This window comes from Antechinus flavipes, chromosome 1, assembly GCF_016432865.1.
Source record: "Antechinus flavipes isolate AdamAnt ecotype Samford, QLD, Australia chromosome 1, AdamAnt_v2, whole genome shotgun sequence".
Lineage (NCBI taxonomy): Eukaryota > Metazoa > Chordata > Mammalia > Dasyuromorphia > Dasyuridae > Antechinus > Antechinus flavipes.
The window spans coordinates 452,130,171-452,142,249 of record NC_067398.1 but is presented as its reverse complement, the minus strand read 5'-3'; the positions used below and the strand labels follow the sequence as shown (position 1 = coordinate 452,142,249).

The 12,079-nt window shown below is 33.9% G+C and overlaps 1 protein-coding gene across 2 annotated transcripts in view; it reads right to left on the bottom strand.

Moving 5' to 3' along the window:
- Window positions 1–12,079, bottom strand: part of SLCO5A1 (solute carrier organic anion transporter family member 5A1) — a 395,082-nt gene that overhangs the window by 71,355 nt on the left and 311,648 nt on the right. For both annotated transcript variants that reach the window (XM_051970066.1, XM_051970067.1), the window contains one exon: window positions 8,824–8,988. In XM_051970066.1, the coding sequence (XP_051826026.1) occupies window positions 8,824–8,988 (165 nt within the window). The remainder of the gene's footprint in view (window positions 1–8,823; window positions 8,989–12,079) is intronic.

Sequence of the window (12,079 nt, the reverse complement as noted above, 5' to 3'; positions counted from 1 at the left end):
GCTTTTTCACAAGATATCTAAAGCTAAGAAAGATACCAAAAGAAGTGGGAAAGGGAAATTATTAATAGCCTTAAAAAGTAACTAAGGAAACATCAACAACTACCCATCTATATGCCTGCTTTCTGATCTACATAAAATCTTAGAATCTCCTATGCATACAAATTAAGGTCATCCCTGATACAATCATTACAAGTCAATAAGCAAGTTTTTGTCAATGATATTCTAAAAAGAGCTACATTTTTAAATGTGTGATGTGACTAAAAAATGTAAAGAATATAACATACTACTGTATTTTTGTTGTTGTTGAACATTAAAATATATTTGATTCAATAAAGCAAAATGCTGCTTTAAAATCTGTCTTTCAACAAAGTATCTCTTATCCATGAATCAAATTCATTCAAATTCCTTAAAAGATATAATATGAAATTAATTCTGTTCATTGACTCCCTTGTTACCAACATTATGTGAAGCACAAAACGGGGAGATGTCTTTTCCCCAAAAGTGCTTGCCACATGATGAAAGATATCTAGCCCATAGTTTCAGGTTGAAGAGGGATTCCTCATGATTGTAAGATCTACCAAATATTCTCATTTTTAAATGACATTATGCTAATTGCATCAAGTTCTAGAATACCATAAAAATATTTAGAAGCTTTCCATAATGACTCAAAAGAATTTGCCCTGATCATCCAAACAGAAAAAGATAAATGGATGAAAAAATGCATATTGCTCAGATTATGACATGCAATAAAATTAACAACACAGTGAATTTACCCATCAGAAAGCATATCAGGAACATATGGTACAAATAACCCACAAATTGGGTCCATAATTAAATAGGAGGGGAAATGGCTCAAGTACCTTAAGAAAATTTAAAAGTCCCTTTATTGACCCCCAAGCTTCGTTCAGAAACAAAAGGTCAACTCTTCATTAATATTCTACTGCATTTGAGGCTATTGGATATGGAATACTATAATTTTCAAACAACTAAAAATGATTATCACACAGAGGAAAATAAAGATAAACATATTGGGGAAAAGCAGGCTATAACATATAACCAATGAGGAAATTAGAAGAACAGGATATCATCAGGAAAAATGTATGCTGGGAAGAGAATACATGACAACATATTGAGGTCCAGGGATGATCAAGAAACAGACCAAATGTTCTACTTGTATCTTTACAATGTAAAAACAAAGTTTAAAAAGTGTTCAGAACAATAAAATTAGGGATGTTTTGGCCTCTTTTATTGTTTAAGTAAAGGCTGCCCAAGTGAATCCCTGTGTAATTTACAAGCTATACTAGACAGAAAAACTGCTCACCTAGTAATTGCAGTCATCAGTTCTATCAAAAAAGTGAATTATCATCTAATTATATTGTACACTTAAGTCAAGATAAACATAATGGGACTGAACAAAAGAGAAACATATTGAAATGTGAACACATGAATGTAGTCCATTTAAGTCTATTGTTAAGGTCTTTCAATTAATCACAAAAACATTCTACAGTCTATTTTTGTCTGTGTTTACAAGAAAAAATACAAATGAAGGGTTGTGTTACACAACAAAAGCAAAATGAATTGTAGAATCATTTGGAATAAAGCATGTCAAAATTTTTAATCCTGAAAAATTTAAAACAATAACAGCATTAAATAGCACATCAATTTGTGATGGAGAGAGAAATCTTTACCCAGAAAGACAGCTGTGAGGACTGAATGTGAATTACAACATAGTATTTTCACCTTTTTTCTTGTTGTTTACTTGCTTTTTGTTTTCTTTCTCATTTTTTTCCTTTTTGATCTGATTTTCCTTCTATAGCATGATAATTGTGGAACTATGTATAAAAGAATTTCACATGTTTAATTTATATTGAATTGTTTGCTGTCTAGGGGAGGGGTTGGGGAAAAGGAGGGAAAAAAATTGGAATGCAAAATTTTGCAAGGATGACTGCTGAAAACTATCTTTGTCTATATTTTGAAAATAAAAAGCTATTTTTAAAAAATAGCACTTTGGTGTTTGCCATGGACTATACCTGTTATGTCATTTGGTCCTCAAAAACTCTGTGAACTAGGTATTATTGTTATTTCCATTTTATAGATGATGAAATTGATAAGGACAGTGTGTCCACAGTCCCCAGCTAGGAAATGTTGATATTTGAATTCCAGTCTTTCTAACTCTAATCTTCTGTTCTTATCCAATGTTGCTGTTTACTTGTTTCAGTCATGTTTACTCTTCATAATTCCATTTGGGGTTTTCTTGGCAAAGATAGTGAAGTGGTTTGCCATTTCCTTCTGCACCTGATTTTACAGATGAGGAAACTGAGGCAAACAGAGTTAAATGACTCTCCCAGGGTCACTCAGCTACTAAAAATCTGAGGCTGGATTTGAACTCAGGTCTCCCTAATTTTAAATCCAGAACTCCATCCACTATGCTTCCTCGCTGCTCTATATTACCCAAAGTATCACTTAATAATAATAAATAACATTTACAATTTAAAAGTGCTTTTGTACTCAACAACTTTTGCAGTCTGAAGACAAATAGGTAATATATACATAATCTCCATTTTATAGATAAGGAAATTGAGGCTCAAGGTGTTGTGCCACAGTTCTCTTTTATTGTCCTCAGTTTCTTTAATTATTCTGACTCACTTTCCCTAAATTATCCTGCCTTGTTTCCCTAATTGTTTTGCTTCGATTTATAATTGTTCTGTTCAACCATTCCTCCCCTCCTAATCATGATGATCCAGATAAAGAGAAAGATCTTAGGCATCATCAGATTATTAGGTGCCTCTCCCCATTCTGTAATCCCAATTATCAGATGTCCCCATGCCTTCCCTCAACGCTGTCAGAACCGGACTGTTAGTCCCATGTTCCCACTCTCAGCACCCTGACTCCACCCCTGCCCTCAATCTACCTCCTGTATCTGAGCCACATGAATATAGATCATTGAGAACTCACATTGTTTGCTGGATTCTTGGAGACAATAGTCTCAATTCAGCCCTGGGACCAAACCATGGATCCATTTGGTCCCAGTAAATCTCTCCCTTTCAAATAAAATATTAAATACTCTCTAATTTCTTATCTTGCCTCAGTTTCTCTGGCATTACAAGGGAAGTCACAGTAATTGGTTCACCCAAAGGCCCACAGGTCAACAAGACTCAAACCCAGGTGCCCCAATCCACATTCAGCACTTATTACACCATAGAACTGTAGCCTTCTTAAGATAGAAAGGACCAGCTTGACTCTGTATGCAAAGCAATCAGATCAATCCATTATCAGGTCCTTAGAGATTATCTAAAACCACTTTCCTCATCTGACAGATGAAGAAAGTCCAGTTCAACAAAACCAAACACCCAGTCATATAGGTAATTAAGTAATGGCTTAGAGAGTAGAACCTATGGCTTCAAATATGTGGCCTGACTTGTACTTTATTTTGGAAGGAAATAGTAAATAAGGTAAGGAAGGAAATTCAATCTATTTAATAGCACACACTGCAGAAGGCCATTTACAAGTGAGATGGCAATAAAGATATGAAGAATGCCAGAAGAGGAAGTCATGGAAATGCAGGAGTTATTTCTGGAGAATGGCTTGTTGTTGTTTTCCTAATCATGACACTGACCAACTGGATATAAGCTTTGTATCCCAGATCTCACTACATAGGGTTCCTCTCACTAATGTCTCAAGTTACCACTATAGTCACACCCAACAAAGGAGCCTAACTTAATAGAAACTTTGATTTCTACTTTCTCCCACAATAAAGTCTATCTCCAGCCTATCTCTGAAGATTGCTGTGATAAGAGAGATCTAGATCTAGATCAATTCAGTCTCCCCTCCACAGGGAGCTTGAGGCAAGAGAGAAGGCAAACCCAGCATCAGTATAGAAGGGGAAAGCCTAGAACCAGAGGAATGTCCCACATGGCAATGTTTAAAAGCTAGAAAAGTCTGGAAAGCATCTTCTACTCTAAAAGAAGAAAATATTTCTACTAGGGTAGAAAATATTTCATATACCATCAGATCTGGTTGATATATATCCATTGGGTTTTGCCTACTTGCTTTTTTTATTCTCTTTATTTTTTTCTTAAAAGGGATGGTTTTCTGCTGAGGAAAGGATAGAATAATTTGATCCTCATAAATAACTATGGAATAGGGGCAACTAGATGGCATAGTGAATAGACCTGACCATTCCTGATTTCAGGAGTTCAAATCATGCCTCAGACACTTAACACTTATTAACTGTGTGACACTGGGCTAGTCACTTGACTCCAAATGTCTCACCACCACCACCACCCCCAAAAAACCCACAAAAATACAGGAGAATAAATAAATAGCCTTGGAAAGCCAATTCTTGTATTTTATTTTGGCAGGGACTGTTTCACTGGCATAGGGAATATCTAAGTAAGAAAAGTATCTATACCAATACAAATCAGAACTTTTCTGTGAAACTTAATAGTCTTAAACAGTTTTCTAGAATAAACTAGGGCAGCTAAGTGGCACAGTAGATAGAGCACTAGGCCTGAGATCAGGAAGTTAATCCTACTGACTAGTCATTTCAGTCATATTCAATTCTTTTTAATGCCTTTTAGGGATTTTCTTGGCAAAGATTCTTGGAGTGATTTACCATTTCCTTCTCCAGATCATTTTACAGATGAGGAATCTGAAGCAAATAGGGTTAAGTAGCTTGCTCAGGATCACACAGCTAGTAAGTGTCTGAAACCATATTTGAATTCAAGCCCAATACTCCATCCACTGTGCTACTAGCTGCCTCTTGAAGTCATGAGTTCAAATTTAACCTTAGACACTTAAGTACTTATGTGCCTCTGGGCAAGTCACTTAACCTGTGTTTGCCTTAGTTTCCTCTACTTAAAAATGGGAATAATAATAGTATCTATACCTCCCAGAGTAGTGGTGAGGATCAAATGAGATACTATTTATTAAATATCTTAATATTTTATATATATTTAAATATATTATAAATAATATAAAATATAAAATTAGCACAGTGTCTGGCATACAGTAGGCACAATATAACTACTTATCTCTTTCCCCTGCCCCCATCTTGTCCAGGTCACACAGCTAGTATGGGTCAAAAGGAAGATTTGACCCAAAAGTCCATTTCATATGACCACTCTCCTTTCAGAAATATGGGTGATATAAAAAGAAAAGATATCTATAAAATGAGACTTCAAAAGGGAGTTGAACTGGATCATTTCCACTATTCTTTTTAACTCTAAAATCCTACAAATCTATGAAAAGGATACCTACTATTTCCCCCAAGCTTCCTAGCTTGAGAAACTGTTCCATGTGGCAATCAATATAGAAGGGTTTGGGAAAGCCACTCAAGACTCCGAGCCAGGCAACTGAAGATCAGTTTGGAAAATCCCAATCAACACAACCAGAACCAATACCATGAAGCCCAGGTGGAAGCATAGCATGCCATTGTTACCTATACCAAGCTAACCTTGCTTACCTAACAAAATATTTCCTATCAACTTCCATCATAACCAAGCTTACAAAACAGAAGTGGAGACAACCGCCACAACATTGTAACCTTAAAGTCACACTGGAAGATACATCATTTCAGAATGATACAGTAACTACCATTAACTCCAGAGAGTGGGAAATAAAAGATGCTTCCCTCTTCTTGGTAGAGGGGTGGGAAGACTATGAGTAAGAAATGAAGTACACACATGCTGGCACTATTGGTGTTTGAGTATCTATTTGTTATTATTATAAGTCCATTGGGAAGTGAAAGTACTATTTAAAAAGCACTAATAAAACATTAAAATGTAAATAAATAAACAAACAAAGAAATAAAAAGAAATAAGATAAAAGTAAAGAATGAAGTTATCAGGATAATTTAAAGCAGCTATCCTTTCTACCAATCATTTGCAAGAAAAAAAAATTTGACTGATAACTTAGATAATTAGGCAGCTAGGAGATATAGTGGATAGAGATCTGGACTTCAGAGAGTCGGGAAGATTTAACTGTGAGTCTTCCCTCAGACATTTCCTAGCTGTGTAACTTTAAGCAAAATTCACTTAATCTCCATCAATCATTTACATCAATCATCAATCATTACAATTATTTGTAAAATGGGGTTGAAAACAACGTTTACTTCACAAGGCTAATAAATAATGTTAATAGCTAGCATTTATATAGCACATACTACACATCAGAAACTTTACAAATATGATTTCATTTCACCCTCACCATAATAATGTGAAATAGGTGCTATAATTATCTGTTTTACACTTGGGGAAACTGAGGCAAACAGGTATAAATGTTCTGCCCAAGGTGAAGCAGCCAGTAAAAATCTAAAAATGTGTTTGAAATCATCTTCCTGATTCCAGTCCTACCTAGCTGCCTGATAGAAAGTTATTATAAGAATCAAATAAGATTATACAGATAGATGTGCATACATATGTATATCTCTATAATACTTTGCAAACTTTAAAGATGGAAGTATTACTTCTCAATGTCATGATTATTATTAAGTCAAACAGAGATGTGGACACTGACACATTGCAATGTGATTATTCCAAAGCCCTACTTACAATCTTGGTCCCTGGTATTAAATGAGGCCCTTTGGGAGATGTGTTCATCTTTAGGTCCAATGAGATAAATTGTAGTGTAGAATGATACAGGAGCTGCTAAAAATTACCCTAAAGTCTGAAAAAGTTAATTCTACCACATTCCTAGGCACCTAAATTACTAAGGAGGGAAACTTGGATATTAAATACTATATATCAGTGCCCTAGATCTTTATCTTTCTCTCTCTCTCTCTCTCTCTCTCTCTCTCTCTCTCTCTCTCTCTATATATATATATATATATATATATATATATATATATATGTCCTAGATATCAAACATCCCTAAGAATTAAAAGAACACATGTGTTTATAGATTACAGACACTTAAAACAACTTCCAAAATGAAATCCATTCATACTTTTTCAGATTTTAGCTAAATTTAATCATTGTTAGAACTCTTTTCATCTTATTAAGGACAGTTATCTGTGATTCCGCAGAAAGGGATCTGGATTTGACATCTGGGAAGCTGGGTTCTAATCCTATTTCTGTCATTTGTTACCCCTATGTCATTTATAATTGGAGAGATGGCAGCTAGATATAATATATAATATAATATAATATATAATACAGCACTAGGCTTGGAGTCAGAAAGACCTGAGTACAAAGATGGCCTCAGACACTAATTATATGATCTCAAACAATTCATTTAACCTTGATAGATGGTTTTGTTTTCTCCTCTGCAGCATAAGGACATGGATTCTATTACTACTTCTATTTTTCCTTCCTTCAGACCCATAGACATAGAGCTGGAAAGTCATCATTGAATCAAACTATCTTTTCTTCAGTTTGCCAGAAAACACAATTATTTCAAGGTAAATGCATTTATGAAATAACTAATAAGTAAAGTTGAACTAGAACTAGCTCCATTAGGGTCTATTGAAGACCTCCTCAGGGTCCATGAATACGAGTATTATCAGCGGGGAGAACAGGAATGCATAGGGATCACTAATATTGAACACATACATAGGCAACAAATACATAATCTGTATTGGGAAATGCAATTCACTTCCTCCTAAAGTTTAAGATTGTGTTTTTGGTGAGATTATCCTGCTTTCAGACTTATGGGACTGACCTACTGACAGAATGCCAGTCTCTGCCAGGTGTACTATGGCTTAGATAAAGTCCGATGACACTATGATATTATGATAAATGAGGGGAAATGCTGATATTACAATGAGCAAAATTTCAATTCATTTTATTGGTTTTAATGCAAATATTAAAATTTCATGCCAATCTAAATGAGAGGCCTATGTAAGAGAGAAATTTTCTCTGCCAATGTGGGCAGTTACATAGTGCCAGAGTGCACAGAATGCTGGGCCTGCAGTCAGGGAATCTCTCTTCCTAAATTCAAATCTGGCCTCAGAAACTTATTACCTGTGCAATCCTGTTTGCCTCAGTTTCCTCATCGGTAAAATAAGCTGGAAAAGTAAATGATGAACCATTTTGGTATCTTTGCCAAGAAAACCCCAAATGGAGTGACAAAGAATTGGGCATGAGTAAAACAACTAAACAACAACAAAGTGGATCAGCAAATTGTCTACATTTTACAATTTTAGAGAGTTGTCAGTAAAACTGGAAAACTTAAGTGAATTAATCTAGGTCATACAGCCAATATGAGGCAGAGGGAGGATTTGAACCCGAGTCTTTCTGACACTGAGAACAGTCACCTAGTAATAATAAAAGTTCACATTTATATAGGAACTACTATGTTTCAGGTCCTGTGCTAAGCCTTTACAAATATCATCTTAATTGATCCTCAAAACAATCCTGGGAGGCAATTCCTATTTTTAGCCCCATTTTAAAAATGAGAAAATTGAGGCAGATGTTAAGTGAAGAAGGTAAGGTTAAGTAGACAGTTAGCAGATATCTAAGGACAGATTCAAACTCAGATATTCCTGACTCCAAGTCCAGAACAACAATAAGACCACCTAGCTGAACCCTTTGCTCTCTTCCACTACGTTGCCTCCATTTTATTTTATTTTTTTGAAGAACAAAAGTCTTAAACACAGAAGAATAGACAATTGTTCAATTCAAGCAGAAAAAAAATTATTATTTAAAAATCACTGATGCCATTTTTTTTTCCTGAAACAAAGGTGGTATTTTCCACCTTCAGTTTAATGGTGATAAGATGATAAAGATCATCACTTTGAACTTGGGCTTAACTTCTTCTGAACTCAATCCAGTATGATGACCAACAGGACAATGCTTTCAGATATCCTGAATGGCAGTGTCTTACCAGTATAGATGCTGGCACTGGAAGCTGGGATGCCAAACTGTGATTCGATGAACTTGGGGATGAAGGTGATAAAAGCAGTGACAATGGCACTCTCAGCTGTGTATGACAAACTCACAAAAAGGAATGTCATGTTGCTTAAGATCCTGACAGCTGCTCTTGGAAGGTCTACAAAATGACAAAAACAAATGACAAATGAATGTTATCAAGCAGGGATGGGAAATCAAATACAATTTGAATAGTCTTCCAAAAGCTCTGTCAATAACCACTGAGCCTTTAGAAAATAGGGGGGAAAACAGTGCCTGGAAACTTTCTTTTTAGGCATATCTTTGGGATATTTTATTTCATTAAATAGGATAAAGAAGTCTAATAAGATGATACAAAATATTTTAAAAATATATTAACAATTACTATAAAACCCAATATACAAATAGGTTACTTTCCAAAGTATGTTTCTAAGTTGATTGATCTAAATCAAAATAGATTTTTTGATAGAAAGAATGTGATAAAGTATTCAGTTCCTATCTCACAAATGGCTATTCAACTGACAATGTGCCTAAAGTAGGATATTAATAGTATTACCAGTCCAACTATATAGTATACTTTTATCATTTGGAAAATTCACTGAGTCCTGACTCCAGAGAGCAGCATCATACTTCTTTTCCTCTTCTTTTCTTGCTTACCCTTCTCAGAGAATATAGCTTCTTTCAACAATGGTATATCCTGAGGAAATAACTTAGAGTACCAATAACTATGCATTTGAAAAAGGGGAGCAGCATGCTAAATCAATCATTTCCCATGTAGTCTGAATTAAGGAAAGGAGCAGGGAGAAGATTTTCCCCATAGAGAAAGGGAAAGAATTTGGGGGTTGGGAATGATCCGTATTATTAATCCATTCACCTAACTGATTCACTGAAAACCTAGTAATGTTTTTATTTTCCTAATCAGAGATTTTCTTGTGTCATACTTTCATTGATAAGATACTGGGATGCATTGCTTTTTTACATATACAATCATCTAAATGATGGTTTGATGCCCTATATAACATCCACAATCATGGTCCTTAATAAAAAACTAAATCTTGTTGAACATATATAATTTAAAACTTCTTCCCCAGAATACCAGGATTAAAAATTCAAGAGGATGGACATATATATTTTGTGAGAGTCCAGACTTGCAATCAGAACTCCTGGGTATAGAAACTCCCTTTCCTGACTCAGATCAGCAGCTACTCTACAATTTAAGTCTTAGATAATTAGTTGACTAAGATACTGAGAGAGGTTGTAACTTGTACAGAGCTGGTATCTGTAGGAGATTGAAACTTGATTTTCCCAACTATTAGATTACCTGCTCTAAGACTGGTCTTCTATCCACTACACCATGCTTCCTCTCACTTCTACATATCATTTTTAATTAGTATTAAAGTTACTTAGTATAGTAAAGGCCAATAAAATAAAAAATAAATAAATAAATTTATATATAAAAATAATAAAAAGAAAATGCAAAGAAAATAATATATTTACAATGTAAATATATATACAGATAATTATAGTTGAACAATTTCTTTCTAAACTAATAAATTGTGTTTAAGAAGAAATTCTACTCCCTTCAAAAGTGATGAAGTTCCCTAAAAGATAAATGATTTCTTCTCTCAGCCATAGAAAGACCACTTAAATTATAATTAAAGGGAATTGGGGCGGGGGGGAGGGGAAGTTAATAACTACTTAACAAAATGTCTATCTCTTTTGCCAAGTTCAAAGAAAAAAATTAAACATAAATTTATGAAGTAAAAGTATTTGAATTGATCACTATAGAGAGATCCTTTTGTATTATGAAATAAAGCATAATAGCATCAATTAGAACATTGACATAAAACTCAATGACAAATAAAATAACACAAAACATAAGGTTATTAATATTAAGCTGAAATGCTAAAAATCCAGTTCTGCAATACTGTAAATGATGTTTTAAAATTCTCAAAATTTAATTCATTGCACAAAAGTAAAGTTTACTGCAAGGTAAACATAGGAATGGTGTCAAAAAGAATTTAATAAAATTCAAGGAAACAAAACAAATACATATTTTATCTAAATGACTTGCCCAGGATCACATTGCTAGTGTCTGCTGCCATATTTGAATTCAGATACTGATTCCAGGGCCAGTATTTTATCCACTGTGCCACCTAGCCACTCCTTGATGCCTTTACAATGCTACAAAAAATTCATGTGAAATATTCTCCAAACTACTTTTAAAAAATGAGATGATTATTGTGTGCCCCAGAATAAATCCTACACTGTAAAGGATCATGGCAACAGCAAAAAGGAGGTGTTAAGTAGGAAAACAAACTAGATTTTCATAAGGTATTCCTGGGACATATATCAGTCACCTTTGGAAGTTCTAATAGGTGTTCTTATCCAGGAGATCAAGAATTTTTCTTACATATATATATATATTTTGATAATTATATTTCCACATAGTAATTTCTTTTGTAATAATAAGCATTTTAGTTTACAGATTTAAATACAATTCTGAAAAAGGTGTCAAAAAGTTTCACCAAACAATCAAAAATTTTCATAGCAAAAAAAAAAAAAAAAAAAAAAAAAAACAGATAAAAATATTTATGCTAACAATAAACTCATCCAAACAACTAGGATATGCTTCAGGATTGAAAAAAAAAAAAGTTATTCTAACTAGGTTTTCTATAGTAAGAAGCAAGTTACAGACATTCAATAAGAAACAGTCCTTTAAAAAAGTCATATTGCTGTTACTGTTGCTAATATTAACCTCTTTAATGTGACAGATACTGTATAAATAATATATGGTAACATGTCCTTTCAGGAATTCATATTCTAATTTGAGCCATATAGACCACATCACACAAGCAGATACTTATAAGAACTCATTGCTTGCTCCTCAGTTTTTGCTTTTGTTTTTGCCTTCTGTTTTTATTACCTAGTTGCAAATTCTTCAATGTATCTAATAAAAAAGAATTATCTTAAACACTGAATTGTAATCACTAGAAGGTTTAGAGAAAAGAAAAGGCCTTACCTAAGTCTTCTAGAATATGATCCTTCTTTGAAGTAGAATTTGGAGAAAGTCTTAAATTCAATCAACAAACATTTTTAAACACCTATCATGTTTAAGGTACTGGAGGGAGAAAGATGAAAAGAACAACACCCCCTCCCAAAGAATTTATAATCTGGTAAGGAAAATAAAATATATATATATACAAACACTATAATAGAAATGAACATATAGT